The sequence below is a fragment of the Nerophis lumbriciformis genome, linkage group LG35 (assembly GCF_033978685.3).
Source record: "Nerophis lumbriciformis linkage group LG35, RoL_Nlum_v2.1, whole genome shotgun sequence".
NCBI classification, from domain to species: Eukaryota; Metazoa; Chordata; class Actinopteri; order Syngnathiformes; family Syngnathidae; genus Nerophis; species Nerophis lumbriciformis.
The window spans coordinates 25,620,993-25,640,000 of NC_084582.2; the positions used below are offsets into that span (position 1 = coordinate 25,620,993).

Sequence of the window (19,008 nt, forward strand, 5' to 3'; positions counted from 1 at the left end):
TTAGTTAAGAAACATATTAATCATTAATTTAGGTAATTTATTTTAGCTGAACATAAATGTATGCACATTTTTTTTCCCCAGTTATTTAGGATTCCCTTCTTGTGTAGTATATTTTCAAATCAGCCTGACCTAAATCAAAAGTTTATGTGTTAAATAAATAAGAATCTTTGTGATTAACATAAGGCTTCATATCATTTGACAAGGTTGTAAACTGTAAATAGGTTAGATGTAATTGATAAATACAAAAAGTAAGATTACTAATTTGGTGTTAATATTTGAGTAGGCCCGAGTGGAAACGTTTGGCCCAGAGGTAAAAATATTTAAGAACCTCTGATCTAGACCACAGTGAAGTGCTTTGAATGTAGATTTGAATCATCATAGGTCCCCTTTAAAGTGTCTGGAAGTGAGGTTTACACATTGTGCTGACTGTCGTGCAGCAACACGAAAACAATGGGCTCCAACCGCAGAGTCAACAAATCCCCACCAATTGATAATTATTCGAGCAGTGCTAGTCAATGAGCTAAAAGCCACTGGCTGTCAACTCATAGTCCAGCACGGCTCTCAAGGTGACGGGAAGTGAGGTTTACTGCCGCACAGCAGCTGGCATCCGTTACACTATCACAAAGAGAAATGAGGAACCCAGAGTGAGCAAGGGGGGTGCCCAGCAATCTTTGCTACTCCCCTGCAACAGAAGTGGAAATATGTCATTTGCAACATGCATGCCAACTTTCCAACCTTTTTGGAAATACAAAAACTGAATCTCCCTTCAAATCTTCTACAGAAAGCACAACCCTGACATGTTACGCTTCAGACTAAGATCAAGGAGAGCGATGGCGATGGGATTCTGGCCAGCGAACTTAGCGGTCGGTGGCTGAGATGACAAGCGCTTTCTGCTCCAGTCTTTTGGCTGTGATGTGATGGGGGAAGTCCTGAGACACAGTGCGGCTCTAAGCTGCTGGCATAGGAAATGTGTGGGCTTGGCAGTCCACAAGAGGCCAGAGTCAGGCTGGATTTGAACTGGTGGGTATCGATGGGCGACTCCCTGGGCAATGACTGCTCACGAGGGGAGGGTCAGTGCAATGGAGCTTCTGGCAGCGCAACATACACGGCTTGATGAGATGCACACACTACACACACACACACACACACACACACACACACACACACGGACTCTAGGCGCTTTCACACACTCAAAACCAACCCCTGTGATATGGCAGCACCCTGATCACGTACATGAGAATCTGATGCCACGCTCCCATTCGTTATTCCACAAAAAAAAACCTGGTAACTAACAGAGAAGATGAATGGTGCACGTTCATCCGAAACTACCCAGCGATTGCGTCAGTGACTGAATGTCCCTGTGAGACGAGCGTTTTGCGTGGATCAAAACCATGTAAACAGACACCTTTTACACAGAAGGACTCAATATTGCATGATGACATAATCAGATCACAGTTCAAAAAGAGGAGGATCCCAAATCAGAAAAAACAAAACAAAGCAAAAGTAAGGAAAAGGATCGGTCTCTATAAAAATGAGAAGTCTTTATAAGAAAGGCTACAAAACTCAATGGGACCTCCGACTTCAGCATACAGCAAAAGGCACCACAATATTATTCTATTTATCTAACTTGTGAAAAAATTGGCACATATTTTTTCATCTCTCGTACTGCTGTAAATCAAAAAACCTTTACATATAAATATTTCCCCACCCCCGTTATAAAAAAGTCTTTGCTGTTAGCTAGTAGACAATTTTTGCTGAAATGAAAATAAATATTTCATTTGTTTAGAATATCTGTCTGTTATACAAAATAAAAATATTTCTCCTTGGTGCAGGTCTCTAGTCCAGAAGAAGGAAGAGGCGTGTGCGAAGTGGAGTAGTGTGTGTGTGTACGTGTGTGTGTGTGTGTGTATGGTGTGTGTATGGTGTGTGTGTGGGTGGGGCGGCTGCATGGGTGGGTGTGATGGGGCACAGGGGAGGCCAGTCTCAAAGGGGCATGTGGTCGGACTTGAAACGCTGCGACTGAGAGTTTCGACTCTGCCCGTTGCTTCGAGTCCCCGGCCGACTGAGTCCGCGATGAGTCCGCGTGTCAGCCCCTGACGATGAATGGTAACCCGGCACGCTTAAGGGCAGGTCCATGTTCATGTTCTGCATACTGAGGAAAGGCGTGCTCTCCCCTTGAGCGTCCTCTTCCTCCTCGTCTTCCTCTTCCTCCTCCGATTGGCTAAAACTGTTTGACCTATAGTCCCGTAGGCCAGCTGACCTCTGAGAGACGTGTCCGTTGAGGCGGTTGCGCCGCGGGCGGCGTCGACTCCGGATGGGTTCCCTTGAGGAGGCGTACTCCTGGGTGGTCTCGTAGGCCTCTTCGTCAGCAAGGCGGTAGGGGCTGGATGGGAGACTTCCTGTGCTCTCTGTCAGGTATGGCCGCCGCGGTCGCCGAGGCTGCCTGTACAAGCTCCGATCCTAAAACAGAAACGAGCACAATTATCACACATTTCTTACACCAACAAACAGATGATGATTGATAGTCTAAGTCTCACGCCCTTTGTCTAGGGCAGTGGTTCTTAACCTGGGTTTGATCGAACCCTAGGGGTTCGGTGAGTCAGGCTCAGGGGTTCGGCGGAGGTCAAGACACACCCGACTCATCGTGTAAATAAAAACTTCTCCCTATCGGCGTATTACGGATATGGCAACTGCAGAAGTCACACTGATTTGCAGGTGTGTCATTTGTTGTGAGTTTATGCACTTTGTTGGTTTTGTTCTTCGAACAAGGTGATGTTCATGCACGGTTCATTTTGTGCACCAGTAAAAAAACATGGTAACACTTTAGTATGGGGAACATATTCACCATTAATTAGTTGCTTATTAACATGCAAATTAGTAACATATTGGCTCTTAACTAGTCATTATTAAGTACTTATTAATGCCTTATTCGGCATGGCCTTATTATAGCCCTAACCCTCTAACCCTAACCAAATAACTGTAAATTAAGTCTTTGTTACTTAGAATATGTTCCCCATACTAAAGTGTTACCAAAAACATATAACTTTGTCTTGAATTTGAAAAAAAAAAACATTTTATTTTTCACTAAAGAAGGGTTCGGTGAATGCGCATAAGAAACTGGTGGGGTTCGGTACCTCCAACAAGGTTAAGAACCACTGGTCTAGGGTCTCAAACTCGCCCATATTTTGAGGCTCTCTACTTAACACTTCACAGTTTAGTGTACGACCCCTGGAAAAAAACATAAAATCACCAGTCCAAGGGGATGTTCACTCACTCGTTTAATTTAGTAGAAAATAAAAGTTTGCAAATGGACACAAAACGGCAACTTTCTGGCTTTAAGAAACATTAAAAGAAATCAAGAAAATTAATTGTGGTAAACACCCATCCATCCATCCATTTTGTACCGCTTGTCCCTTACAGGATGGGTTCCCTTGAGGAGGCGTACTCCTGGATGGTCTCGTAGGCCTCTTCGTCAGCAAGGCGGTAGGGGCTGGATGGGAGACTTATTAATGCCTTATTCGGCATGGCCGTATTATAACCCTAACCCTCTAACCCTAACCAAATAACTCTAAATTAAGTCTTTGTTACTTAGAATATGTTCCTCATACTAAAGTGTTACCAAAAACATATAACTTTGTCTTGAATTTGAAAAAAATTATTTTTAATTTTCACTAAAGAAGGGTTCGGTGAATGCGCATATGAAACTGGTAGGGTTCGGTACCACCAACAAGGTTAAGAACCACTGGTCTAGGGTCTCAAACTCGCCCATATTTTGTGGCTCTCTACTTAACACTTCACAGTTTAGTGTACGACCCCTGGAAAAAAACATAGAATCACCAGTCCAAAAGGATGTTCACTCACTCGTTTAATTTAGTAGAAAATAACATTTTGCAAATGGACACAAAACGGCAACTTTCTGGCTTTAAGAAACATTAAAAAAAATCAAGAAAATGAATTGTGGTAAACACCCATCCATCCATCCATTTTCTACCGCTTGTCCCTTACGGGGTCGCGGGGGGTGCTGGAGCCTATCTCAGCTGCATTCGGGCAGAAGGCGGGGTACACACTGGACAAGTTGCCAATTGTGGTAAACAGGAATAGTTTAATTTTTAGATCAAGCAGAGTGAAAAAATTATGAATCAGTCAATTCTGAAGATTTTTTTAAAATTCATAACAGCTTGACAAACGAGTGAAAAACAGTACTCTTCATCAATCTTGCTCTAATTCTCTCATTGGTGTTGTCAGATTGGCTTTGCAGGTTGGAGTCTTGTCATGGACTATTTTCTTTCAATTTCACCACATTGTTTCAATTGGATTTCGATCTGGACTATTTGCAGGCAATGACACCGTTCTTATGTATCTTTTTTCAAGGAAAGTTTTTACAGTTTTCGTTCTATGGCAAGATGAAAAATCTTGAAAATTGTTGTCATCATCCCCAAACATCCTTTCCATTGATGGAATAAGAAAATTGTCCAAAATGTAAACTTGTGCTTTTAACAAAGATGTAATGACAGCCATCTCCCCAGCGCCATCACCTGACATGCAGCCCTATCCCATCAATGACTGTGGACGTGTGCATGTTTTCTTCAGGCAGTCGTCTTCATAAATCCCATTGGAAAGGCTCCAAACAAAAGTTCCAGCATCATCACCTTGTCCAATGCAGATCCACGATCCATCACTTAATATGACTTTAATCCAGTCATTTATAGTCCACGATTGATTTTCCTTAGCCCATTGTGCCCTTGTTTTGTTGTTGTTGTTGAAGTGTTTCATTTGTTTTTTCTGTATTTAAATGCCATTTCCTTTAGGCAGTTTCTTAGAGTTCGGTCATAGACGGTGACTCTACTTTCCGCCCATGTGTCCTTTATATGTTTTTCTGTGCGTATTTTCAAGGCATATCGCTTTACCTTTTCTGTCTTGACGTGTTGATGTTTTTTCTTGGTCTATCAGTATGCTTGTCTTGTAGAATTTTTCCATGTTCTTTGTACTTGGTCTAAATTTTAGGCACAGCTAAACAATCGACATCTTTTGCAACACGGCATGATTGAAGAAGTTTGATAATGTTCTCCTTTGTTTCAACGGACATATCTCGTGCTGGAGCCATGATCCATGTCAATCCACTTTGGATTGACATGGATCATAGATACAGCTCTCCAAAGTTTGTAAACTCGTTTTTAACTGCAAACTAATGAACATATTTAATCTGATGGAAATGTTAGCTTTGGAAATGAAAATTCAGCGTGATTCCATAATTGTTGCTTAAAATGTGATTATTCCATAATTTTTTGATCTCACTCTTGCTGCTTTGTCACTTGTTAAGTCCATACCTCATATACAGCAAGCTGTTATAAAAGCCAGAGGTGGTGCAACAAAGTACAGTGGAACTTTGATACCACTCTATTTGCGAACTTTCCAATTTACAAACTAACCATGTCAAACCATGTCTCTATGTATAAACGCTTTATTCAGTCATGCCTGCAAGACAAAACGCAGGGAGCATGATTGTAGCGCAGGCGGGGCCCTCAACTCACCGTCAGGAGACTTCCTTGTCACGTCTCTCATGTCTGTTATCTGTTTTGTTTTTTCTATAAAAATAAACAACTGAATGAACATCCTCAAAGTCTGGTGATTCCATCATTTTTTACCACGGGTTGTAATTGTGGCCCACGCACACTATAACGAAAGGTAAATAAATTAAGGTAATCTTGAATCCCATTGAACTATAACGGTGTAAACACAAGAACCCATTGGGCAACACAAATAGCAACTTCCCCTAAACAAGCAGTACTGTATTTGACACTAAATAGTGTCAAAATATACAATTTTACATTCATAATGACTGAAGGACTATCATAACGCAGGGTCCCGATAGCTACTGGTGGAAGTAGTTAACCAACCTAGTCTTGTGATTCTTACTCACCCTGACTCTGCGTCCACTGGCCCCCTGGTGAATTGAGTCGGAGAACCCTACCCCAAGTACAGTGGTACCTCTATCTTTGTAGGCCACACTTTTCATAGGATTTGGTTTTTGATGAACATTTTCACCAAAAATACTGCTTACCCTGGTTTTCATAACAAACTAACAAACTAGTCCTAGTGTTTCGGCATTAGAATTGAGTGCGAAAACAAAGAATCCCACGCATTGGCGACTCTGTCTGTTCATTTTGTATTGAGTATGAGTTTAATAAATATTCCACCATGGGGCCAAAAAAAGTTGCAAGTGCCAGCAATTTGATAAAGAAGGTTAGGAAAAATGCTGAAATACAGAAAGAACATGTAGCATGCCCCTCCCCTTCTACCTCATACCTGCCAACTTTTGAAATCAGAAAAACCTAGTAGCCAGGGTCCAGGGGCCGCAGGTAGGTCCAGGACAAAGTCCTGGTGGGGGGTTCAGGGGGGCCCGACGCAAAATGATTATTAGCATTCAGACAGGTTAAAATGTTGCTAAAACCATCACTTTTCTATCAGTCACAGTGACTTTTCAAAACAAAAATATTACAGCAAAAATCATATGGGTTGATTGACATGTTTATTCTGTAAGCTAACTTCAATAGTTTGAAATTATTTTGACAGTTAATGCCAGTTATCCTGTCAACCTTTCACAAGACTTCAATTTGTTAATTGAAAGTATAAACACTTTTTACAGTAAACAAATGGTAAAACAGTACTAAACAATTCCATTAAAAAAAAAATTGGTGTCATTATTAACTTTCTGTCCAAGCTTGTATAATCTACTGCCTTGTTCAATTGTAAAAAATATTCTGTGCCTAAAATTCACATTTCTATCACAATTATCATACTGTAAACATGGTAAGCTAACTTCATTAAAATTAATAGTCCTGTCAATAGCATGGAATTACAATTCAAATGTAGTTTTTTTGTAAGCCTTTCAAAAGAATTCAAAATATGAAAAATTAATGAAAATGTATTTAAGCCATCAGACACTTGAAAAGTGGCACATCACATCTCTGATGTAATCATTTGAACTTTTCAACAGAAATAGCACTGCAAAAATATTAAGGACATACTTCTGTATTTTGGTAGTTATGCTGTCAACATTTAACGAGATTTCTTCAACTTGGACTTGAAAGCATAAATAGTATAAACACTTTCAACAGTATAACAGTACTAAACAATTCCAATAGATAACATTGGTGTCATTACCTTTTTGTGGCTAAAATCCAAATTGTATCGCTAGCAACGGCATTAGACTTGTGTTTTTTTGTCCCAACGTGGTCTTTTACATCGCTAATTCCTCCGTGTCCGATCGAAAAATCTTGTCTGCACAAGGTGCAATTCGCGTAGTTTTCACCCTTTTTGGAAGGGATAATTATTCCCGGATAGGCTTTTGAATATTCTTCACGGAATGACTGCAGTTTTCTTTTCGGTTTAAGACTCGTTTGCGATTTTTCTCCGGCTGATTCCATGATCGTTCGCTCGTTTGGAAACAATGGCAACTGGTGCCTCGTGCTTGGCAGCGGTGCTATAAATAGCCTCGCGCATGGCATTCGGAATGGCTCGATAGGAAGTTACGGGAAGCAGTGTCGATTGTCATTGTTGTTACGCGGTTTCGTGAATAAAACTTTTTTTTAAATATATTTTTTTAATTAATGAAAAACCGTATTTTTTATCACTGCAACCGTAACCCGGAATAGGTTGATGAAAACCGTACTAATTACGGGAAAACCGGAGTAGTTGGCAGGTATGCTACCTCTCTGCCCATCAACTTGCTGTCATCAGTAAAGGTAAAAGTGCTTTTAATTGTTCAATTATTCATTTCATTGGTCATTTATATTGTTGTTTTTCGCATGTATAAATATAATAATTTTCTACAAAAAGAATTGTTGTTAATATGTTTGGGTTAAGTAGGTTATTTCATATGAGAAAATGTATTCTAAATACTGCTGTACTGTGACACTGGTGGAAAAAGGGATACAGTATACAGTGGATGCCTGCCTATTTGTGATACTGCATTAGTGGCCCTGTACTGTATATTTAGATAATATTTTTTTCTTATCATATCACTGCTCATTTTTGTCTTTAAAAATAGGCCGATTTCTTTTCACACACAACCCACCACAATCACCTAAGTTGGTAATCACTTATAAAAATATAGTAATAAAGCATGACACGCATGGAATAATAATACAGCATACGTGTACATAATGACGTGACATACTATAGGTGCAGGATGGGTACCGCAGCACTTGCTATTAACAGTCAACAAGTTCACTAAATGATCCTAAATCGTTACGACAGGCAAGCAGTGTGGATTATTTAGATACAGCCTGGAGGAACGCCTACGCCAGGAGTGTCAAATGTAAGGCCCGAGGGCTGGCTGAGGCCCGCGAACAGGTTTTATCCGGCCCTTGGGCTGAGTTTGCTGAGTATAATAATTCACCTGAAATGTTTTAACAAAAGAAACAGCTGTTCTAAATGTGTCCACTGGATGTCGCAATAGCAATTCTTTGTATCTTTGTAGATGATGCTACATAAGTACAAAATAAACCATCAGTCGAGGAAAATAAACAATTTACATAAATATTATTCTGTAATTGGATTTTGATGTAATTTTTTTATCTTGATAGATTGAAAATTAACACCAATGAGTTGACAGATGAAAATGATCACATAATTTATTCAGATATAATAATATAAATAACGCCAAATAATGAGAATACTATTAACCGGAACATGTAAGTGTAAAAAACCCAAAACAAAACATTAGGATTTGTACAATTTCAGAATGTGCTTGTTCTATTTTAAAAAAAAGAAAACAATCTGAAGTTGTCTTTCGTTTTAAGTTATCGTGCCGTGACTTTACCAGTCCGGCCCACTTGGGAGTAGATTTTTCTCCATGTGGCCCCCGATCTAAAATGACTTTGACACCCCTGGCCTACGCCATCTCTGACTGCTAGCCAGGACGACCATTGGTACGTCGGCCCTGTTGTCACGGTAATCTTTTTCTATCGATCATCTTTTCTTTACAATTATTAGTGGCTGTACGGCTATTGAAGATTTGTTCGGTCTGATTTTTTGTTTTTTCCAAACAAACTGTAAGTCGACCATTGTGTTCAACTGTTGCAAACAACACCACTCTGTAACGTGTAAGCACAATGTTTGTTTACATACATCAGGGCATCGTAGCAGCGGCTGGTCGTCATCTCTGTGGTAGGCTGTGGCGGCAGGCGGCAATGAGAGGGCATGGCATGTGTTGGGTGAGGTGATGTGGAAGGTGGGAACCTGGGGTGGTAGCGGAGGGTAGTGGAACTCCACCGGCGACAAGCGCGCTGGTGTGGTCAGTGCTGACACATACCTGCGAGGGGGCAACACACAGTCACAGTGTTAACTTTTTTTTATTTATTTGTATGCTGTACTATCTCAAAGAAAAAACTGGTTTGCTGTGATCTTAAAGGCATCTTAGCTTCAGTGATCCAGTGTAGTGTGTTTGCTATGTTATCAAACTTTGCATTTTAAGTTTCACTTTACCTTAAATAGAAATTTGAAATAACAACTAGATGAGGCAATTCCTGAAGGAATTGCACGTGAATGCTCCAATGCTGAAGTTGAACTGAAATCCAGGATTTTTTTTAGAATTGTTGAAGTAGAGCACACAATTCCTGAACAGGCTGAATATTTTGAAGTTGGAAGAGTTTGAATCAGATGAAAAATGTGGGCATTGTGGAACTTTGAAGAATGTCCCATTGATCTAAATGGGAATGTCCCAAATATTTGGGAATTTTGGGAAAAGCGGGAATTTTTTTAAAAATGGTAAAAAACTTAAATGGTTTTTATGAGTTGAAATGGTTGGTGTTGAAAATTGTCAAATTGGTCAAGAAATGTTGAGGTAGTAACAAGTTAAGTTAAAGTTAAAGTACCAATAATTGTCACACACACTAGGTGTGGCGAAATTATTCTCTGCATTTGACCCATCACCATTGATCACCCCCTGGGAGGTTACGGAAATCCTGGAATTTCGGGAAAACCGGGATTTTTTCCAGATCGAAAAAACTATTTTGTTTTTTGTCCTAATTAAGAGGAATGTTTTGACGGAGGAACGGTCGAAGTGGGTTGAAAATTGTGGAAGGAGTAGTCGCCAGAAAAAAGGGTGGAAATAGGGCTTTGGAAAACCAGGAATTCTGGAAAATCTTGGAATTTGTTTTAACTTAGAAAAAGGGTAGTTTGAATTTCAGAATGGTGGAATGTGTTTAAGGTGGAATGGTTTGAATTGGTTGAAAAATTTGGAAATTTATTTTGAATGGAAAAATATCTTTAAAACCTGGAATTCTGGGAAATCTGGGAATTTTTGGAATTTGTTAAGGGAAAGCCTGCGATTCGTCGAATAGGCTGAACAGTTTGAAGCTGGAACGGTTTGAATCGGATGAAAAATATGGAAGGTAGAGTGCGCCAAAATCTGGAGAAGAAGAATAAGTTGTTGAATAACAATAAAAAAAAATAGATTAATTGTGGTGTAGAAAACCATTAAAACCATTTAAAAAATGCCCTAATTAACTAATATTACAAAGAAGCCCGTTTAGTTGTATTTAATCTCTCAAGCGCAGTACACAATTTTTACCACTAGATGTCACCAAAGACTGAATGTAAAATACAGCCAATGTGCCTGTGTGACCGAGTCATTGGAGCACAAACTTAAAGAGACAGGACGGAATGATTGTTGTGTCTTACCCTCAGGCTCCCTCTACCGTCTTGGAGTGTATCTAATGTTTTATTTCCAGGGGTAAATAGAAACGTGCAGTATAGGTTGATTGGCAACACTAAAGTGGCCCTAGTGTGTGAATGTGAGTGTGAATGCTGTCTGTCTATCTGTGTTGGCCCTGTGATGAGGTGGCGACTTGTCCAGGGTGTACCCCCCCCCCCCCCCCCTCCCCCCGCTACCCCGAATTTGTTAACAGGCGGAGTTAATAATATAAATAATACAAATTAGTTTACATTTTAATTAAATATGTGTTGATTTAATACATTGATTATTAGTCATTTAAATGTAATATTTGTTTTAAAATTGTAATTATGTTTTTTCATAAATACACAATTACATGCTTTAAACATGTGTGATCAGAACGAAAAAAGTCAAGCCAATAAACGCTCAAAATGAGAACAAGTTTTGTTCATAATGTCTTAAATGACAAAATAATACTAAATCAAGCAAAGATTTTAAAAAAAAACAAGTCTGCAAATTTTAAAATGCAAAACAAACAAATGTCAAAGCACTGCACAAAACTTTACCATTGGCACTGACATCTCTAGAAGTTTGAGTTGGGTTTTCTAATAATACAAAAAGGATATTCTGTGGTCTCCACGTTGACAGATAACAAAAATAAATAGAAAAAAATAGAAAAAAGCTTTGCTACCTGTCACTGTGAGGTGAATCTCTTAGTGAGTCGTAGGAATCCCCGTACTGCATTCCTGGACTGGATACCTCCGTACAGCCCCAGTGGGCCGCCCTCCTTGCCATACAAGCTGGACTGCTGCATTTACTGGTTCCAACAGAGCTGGACAGCCCACCTGACTGGCAGTCAGAATTCATACTGTCTGTTCTCTCCATGCTCCACGTCTGCTCCTCATGTCTGCAGATGTCAGAGCAGAACTAGTTTAAAAAGGTTACAACAGCGTCAGGGAGGCAGGGGACCGTGAGATAGAGGAGCAGTAAAGGCGGAAAAAGACTTGATGTTAAGAGGGTAGATATACAGTATTTGCTCATACTTAAAGGCCTACTGAAATGCGATTTTCTTATTTAAACGGGGATAGCAGGTCCATTCTATGTCATACTTGATCGTTTCGTGATATTGCCATATTTTTGCTGAAAGGATTTAGTAGAGAACATCGACGATAAAGTTCACAACTTTTGGTCGCTGATAAAAAAGCCTTGCCTCTACCGGAAGTAGCAGACGAGTAGCGTGACGTCACAGGTTGTGGAGCTCCTCACATCCGCACATTGTTTACAATCATGGCCACCAGCAGCGAGAGCGATTCGGACCGAGAAAGCGACGATTTCCCCATTAATTTGAGCGAGGATGAAAGATTTGTGGATGAGGAAAGTGAGAGTGAAGGACTAGAGGGCAGTGGGAGCGATTCAGATCGGGAAGATGCTGTGAGAGGCGGGTGGGACCTGATATTCAGCTGGAAATGACTAAAACAGTAAATAAACACAAGACATATATATACTCTATTAGCCACAACACAACCAGGCTTATATTTAATATGCCACAAATTAATCCCGCATAACAAACACCTCCCCCCCTCCCGTCCATATAACCCGCCAATACAACTCAAACACCTGCACAACACACTCAATCCCACAGCCCAAAGTACCGTTCACCTCCCCAAAGTTCATACAGCTCATATATTTCCCCAAAGTCCCCAAAGTTACATACGTGACATGCACATAGCGGCACGCACGTACGGGCAAGCGATCAAATGTTTGGAAGCCGCAGCTGCATGCGTACTCACGGTACCGCGTCTGCGTATCCAACTCAAAGTCCTACTGGTAAGAGTCTCTGTTGTCCCAGTTCTCCACAAGCCAATGGTAAAGCTTGACTGTCATCTTCCGGGAATGTAAACAATGAAACACCGGCTGTGTTATCCGGCACAACAGTCAGGGGGTGCATTCTACGGCGGGGGTGCGTTATCCGGCACAACACCTGCCGCAATACACCGCTTCCCACCTACAGCTTTCTTCTTTGCAGTCTCCATTGTTCATTGAACAAATTGCAAGAGATTCACCAACCCAGATGTCCAGAATACTGTGGAATTTTGCGATGAAAACAGACGACTTAATAGCTGGCCACCATGCTGTCCCAAAATGTCCTCTACAATCCGTGACGTCACGCGCAGGTGTCATCATACCGAGATGTTTTTAGCAGGATATTTCGCGCAAAATTTAAAATTGCACTTTAGTAAGCTAACCCGGTCGTATTGGCATGTGTTGCAATGTTAAGATTTCATCATTTATATATAAACTATCAGACTGCGTGGTCGGTAGTAGTGGGTTTCAGTAGGCTTTCAAAAACATATGTGTTGTATATAGGTATACTGTATGTTTTTTGGCTCCAATGAGTTTACCAATATAATTCACCAAATAAGTGCTGTTCGTATTAAAATCTAAACAATATTCATGAAGAGATCATTCATTTTCTATACATGATTGTTTTTGGGATATGGGAGTGAGGTGGAGAAAACACACACTAATACACACAGGGAGAGACGTATAAACTTCACACAGATATGCTCAAACCGAACTGAACCTTCAATCTACTGATTTTAGGGACAACGTGCTGACCACTCAGCATGTGTTTCCCAATCTTAATTAAGCTAAGGCACACATCGTACATTTGAAAAATCTCACACTACACCACAAAGCGGGCCATGGCTTGTTCTGTATGTATGAATGGCAACAGGACGATACGTAGGTTAATTATGGTCTATTTGTGTTCTTGTGGAAGAGTGTTTTATTGTTCTGCCCGTCATTATATGTCACTTCATTACAAAATTATAATTTTCAGACCAAATAAGTGAAATGTAATAATCTAATGCTCTCTCACGATACACAGTGGTAAGGATTTACTGCACTCGGCCACGAATATGATTTGCTTGACCAGCACGATCTGGCCCGCGGGCCATAGTTGGGCACCCCTGGTGTAACAGAACATATATATTTTTTAAATGTCTATATTTTTCAAAACTGCTAATTATAGTAAATAAAAATGGTTTGTTGGTCCCAAGAATTTGTCTGGTGTTTAGACCTATCATGCACATAAACAAAAGCTTTTGATTGAATACACATTCAATGATAGCCAACATTAGCTAGCCAAAATGCTATAATTATGGTATAGTTATGGTAATGACGCAAGGGCGTAGTTACGTCTATGTAAGACAAGAAAAAAAAATTTTGTTTCTGTTTTTTATGCATTTTTATCCATACGGCAAATACAAGTCGGCTAACAATTAAGCTATTCTATTACGCCTATAAAGCCTTCAAAAAAAACCATCCAAAACCCGCCAAAAATACATCATTTACATCTCGTGACCTAAATACTAACCAAATATTAGCAATATTGCTATTATATTTGCTAATGTCGAGGAGCTACTTTTAGTGGCGCAATAAACACAGAGAGGTAACCAAACTGACATTTCTTTAAAGGGAACCTATGATCAAAATGATCTACATTCAAACCACTTCTTTGTGGTCTGGATGATATATATATTAGATATGCTTTGGCATCCATTTTGTATAAATGTTGCTCCACGGTCACTTTCATAACCTGGTTTTTGAGTCTGCCTGCAATACATTTGTGGAGGCGTTGTCCGATAGCGAATTAAATCATTATTCACTCTCTGTAAGACAGTGGTTCTTAACCTTGTTTGAGGTACCGAACCCCACCAGTTTCACAGAACCCTTCTTTAATGAAAAATAAAATGTTTTTTTTTTTTTCAAATGCAAGACAAAGTTATATGTTTTTTTACTGGTGCACAAAATGAACCGTGCATGAACATCACCTTGTTCAAAGAACAAAACCAACACAGTGCATAAACTCACAACAAATTACACACCTGCAAATCAGATGGAAAATTACAGGGAACATTGTTTGGGAGTATCCATAATTTGTCGATAGGGAGAAGTTTTTATTCACACGATGAGTCGGTGTGTCTTGACCTCCGCAGCAAAGGCTCCGCCGAACCCCTGAGCCCGACTCACCAAACCTCTAGGGTTCGATCGAACCCAGGTTAAGAACCACTGCTGTAAGAGTATCATATTTGTATATTTTGAAAATGTACATTGTTTAAATTTATGTTTTGATGCTATGTTTCCAGTTCCTCCCTCTCTGACTCTTGAGATTATCTTAATGTCAAAATAAAAATGTTCACTTTGCATTGACGTCGCAATGTAGCCAGGTGCAAAACCCCGCAAAACAGAGGCACTTCAAGCTCACGCAAAAATGCATGAACTTTATGATACGATGCTTTGGCACAGTTTAACACAACATTGCAACAACATTTATAATATGTATTATGTATTACTTATTATCACTTTTTCATTGCATTTTACTTTTATTGATGTAAGTAAAAGTGTTGCCGCTGAAGTGGCAGCAGGTTGCAGCAGCTCTGTGCTCTCATGTCCTTCTTTGTGTTAGTTAATGTAAGGTGTTTTTATGGATTTTTTCAAACAACTCCGACCACATCATTTCCATTTTAGGATGAATAAAAATCTTATCCTATCCTATGAGTCAGAAAAAACTAAATGTATCATAGGTCCCCACTTTAACCTTATAATATTGCAAGACATTTACAGGAATTACATCTTATCAAATACAATTATTGTTTACTGTGTTCATACTTGCCAACCCTCCCGGATAGTCCGGGAGACTCCCGAAATTCAGCGCCTCTCCCGAAAACCTCCCGGGACAAATTTTCTCCCGAAAATCTCCCGAAATTCAGGCGGACCTGAGTGACGTGTCGACAGCCTGTTTTCACGTCCGCTTTCCCACAAAATAAACAGCGTGCCTGCCCAATCACGTTATAACTGTAGAATGATCGAGGGCGAGTTCTTGGTTTCTTATGTTGGTTTATTGTTAGGCAGTTTCATTAACGTCCTCCCAGCGCGGTAACAACACACAACAATAGCAGTCACGTTTTCGTCTACCGTAAAGCAGTTCGTCTGCCGTAAAGAGCAATGTTGTGACACTCTTAAACAGGACAATACTGCCATCTACTGTACATGCATATGTGACAATAACATCTAGGGCTTTTAGAGAGTGCAGTGCACAACTGCGCACACAACAAAGAAACGAAGCAGAATGCATCATCAGAGAGGGAAAAATAGTGACAGAGAATAGAACAAGGATGGACAATTCAACCCTTAACTCAACAATGAGTAGATGAGTGTTATGTGTGTGTATATGTGTAAATAAATGAACACTGAAATTCAAGTATTTCTCTTATTTTAAATATATATATATATATATATATATATATATAAATATATATATATATATATATATATATATATATATATATATATATATATATATATATAATAAAATAAATATATATATATAGCTAGAATTCACTGAAAGTCAAGTATTTCTTATATATATATATATATATATATATATATATATATATATATGAAATACTTGACTTGGTGAATTCTAGCTGTAAATATACTCCTCCCCTCTTAACCACGCCCCCAACCACGCGCCCCATCCACAACCCCCCAAACCCTCCACCTCCCGAAATCGGAGGTCTCAAGGTTGGCAAGTATGACTGTGTTCCACAAAACATTTGTAGTCTAGTGGCACAGGGAAAGATTAAACGGTTGATGTAGACCCAGGTCCACTATATTACTGATATCATGAATATTAATGCAAATATAGTAATTGCTTAACATAGAGCACAAACTGCACAAGCTACATATAGACTTTGACATACAGTATATGGCCAAGGCCTGTAGATCAATTGTCTTTCTTCTTTCACAAGGTCCATTAATGTTTGGCCATCATTCAACTCCTGTCTGTTCTGTTGCTGAGTATGTAAGTAATGCACTGTGACCAACATTGATGATGATTGGCCATGAGCTCATAATGTTGTCTGGTACAGTTCCACCAATCGTGTCGTGTGTCCAATATTGCATACTAACAACGACCGACGCCCTTATAATATTATACAACTCTAAAATGGCAGAAGGGCAAAAAAAAAACAATGTGTTTGAAAGCTACCTTGATGCATGCGAGGCAGTGGTAGAGTGATGCGAGCGAGTAGACATTCGGCTGCCTGCGTAGTTGCCGGCACCTTCAGCTCCATGGCTGATGACACACTCTGTGGTAGGGACACTCTTGGAGATGTACTAAAAAAACAAACGTTAAACACGTTTTACAATAGGTTTGCAAACATATAGTCAAAATCCATCAACTATGCTATATATTAAGGAGTGTATGCATGCATGAGTTCTGTCAAGAAAGTGTCTTAACTATAGACTTAGAGAGACTAATCCAAGCATGTGTCTCTAGCAGGCTAGCCTACTGTAATGGCCCTTCTCACAGGGTTCTCTAAAGGAGCTGTAAAGCAGCGGTAGTACATCCAGAATTCTGCTGCTCGAGTCCTGACGAGAACGAAGATGTCTAACCATATTAATCAATTTCTAAAGTTGCTGCATTGTCTTCCTGTCGCTCGGACACGTCTTTAAAATAGCTCTGCTTGTGTACACATCTTTTCATGGTCTGGCGCCACAGTACATCTCTTGACATTTTATAGCCATATGAACCATCTTGTGCTCTGAAAACTTCCTGGTGCCCAGAGTCAGGACTAAACAGGGTAAGGCTATGTTTCAGTTTAATGCTTCTATAATCTTGAACAGTCTTCCAAAGGCTTTGACTTCAACTCAACCTCAACTTTGGCAATGTTCAGATCCAGGCGGAAAACACCTTTATTTAACTGTGCATATGACAACTGAAAGTGTTTTATATACACTCTTTGAATTTAATTCAATAAATTAATGATTATTTTTACGATGGTTTTTGTTTTTTTTATTTGTGATCTTACTTGCCTTTTATACATTGTATGCATCTGTAAAGCACTTTGAATTGCCTTCCATACCATATGTACTCAATAAACAAACCTGCCTCGCCTTACAGTGTTTCCATTTATAGGCAGCAAAAACAGTAACTTTTTAAACACTCAGTTCTTTTCAGTCAACATTACACTCAATATTTAATAATAAAGTCATATTAATTGTACAAAAAACATACTAATATATGAAATAAGTAAATAAATGTCCGCATTTAAAAATATATTTGGGCTTGATTCCTATTTTGCATAATATAAGACCTCTTAATATTCAAATGCTTAATGCTGTATGAAGTTGAACCTTGACCCTTTTTTACATTCAATATGTTTAGTTCATTGTGTTGCACTGAAGAAAGCTTATTTTGCAAGTTTGTGTGACCTCAACATGTCTTCAATGGAAGTTTTTTTTTTCTGCCAGACTCAGCAGTAAATGAGCATGCATCGTTAGCAGTATTGTGCCATGCAGTGTGGAACTTACAGACTAAAAAAAATACTACTTCTAACAGTGTAATTATGGTTTCCCTTGAGATGATCGTCATGATTCTCCGAGTGATCCCTACAAACTATGCATGTAAATAACAAGTGAGTTGAATAGAATATGTGTTTTTGTCTAAAGTGTCGCAGATATGTTAGTTGATTCTAACATGAGAATTACCTGTACCTGTCTTTGCTGTGTGTTTCTACTGTTTGGACTCACATCAACCATGGGAATTTCTTCGGGACCAGGCCCAGGGTGGTTGGGGCCGTTGGCCAGCATGCGGTTGGGCTGCTCCACACACTGATTCTGGTTCTGATGTAGGTGATGTTGCATCTTCTTCCTGTGCTTCCTGCAAATTTCATAAAATGGAAACAATAATTAGTTTGAGAAAATATTGAGATGTGGGAATGCTGAAGGACGTTTCTATTCAGACTCATGTTGTTGGGTTAAAAAAGAAATCTGGGGCACTTCCTTCTTCCTAAACTCAAAATAGTGGTATAGTGTATTCCTCCCATTCCATGGAAATGTAGTTTGGATTTTTTTCATCAGTCCAGTATTATGAGACGTGAACTTAAACAAATCTGAGTCAACGTGTATCAAACAGGTCACATCACTTTGCATTGTGCATCACCCACATATCACATATAAACATGTGCAGTACCATGTATATGTTACTCTTAAAGGGAAACAAATGACAGTGTTAGGGACCTCTGAGACATCATCACTGATTGTTTTTTTTTAAATTCTAAACCCTTTATTCTAACACATTCTGACTGTACCTACATTTTTATTTTTGCAATGTTGTACAATCTTAAAGGGGGAACTGTGTTTTGTTTGGAATTTTGCCTATCATTAACAATCCCTATGTAAGACAAGAACACATATGTCTTTCTTTATGCATTCTGAATTGTAATATGTGGCAAGTACGAGGTGACCATCAATGAAACTAA

General features: G+C 39.3%; 1 protein-coding gene across 2 annotated transcripts in view; it reads right to left on the reverse strand.

Annotated features, from left to right (window-relative positions):
- Nucleotides 1-294: 294 nt before the first annotated feature.
- LOC133575157 (pro-neuregulin-2, membrane-bound isoform-like) overlaps nucleotides 295-19,008 on the reverse strand; it is a 129,968-nt gene continuing 111,254 nt past the window's right edge. For both annotated transcript variants that reach the window (XM_061927702.2, XM_061927701.2), the window contains 5 exons: nucleotides 18,278-18,407; nucleotides 16,734-16,861; nucleotides 11,370-11,585; nucleotides 9,133-9,316; nucleotides 295-2,460 (listed from right to left, as the gene is read on the reverse strand). In XM_061927702.2, coding sequence (XP_061783686.1) covers nucleotides 1,984-2,460; nucleotides 9,133-9,316; nucleotides 11,370-11,585; nucleotides 16,734-16,861; nucleotides 18,278-18,407 — 1,135 coding nt within the window. In that variant the 3' untranslated portion in view covers nucleotides 295-1,983. The remainder of the gene's footprint in view (nucleotides 2,461-9,132; nucleotides 9,317-11,369; nucleotides 11,586-16,733; nucleotides 16,862-18,277; nucleotides 18,408-19,008) is intronic.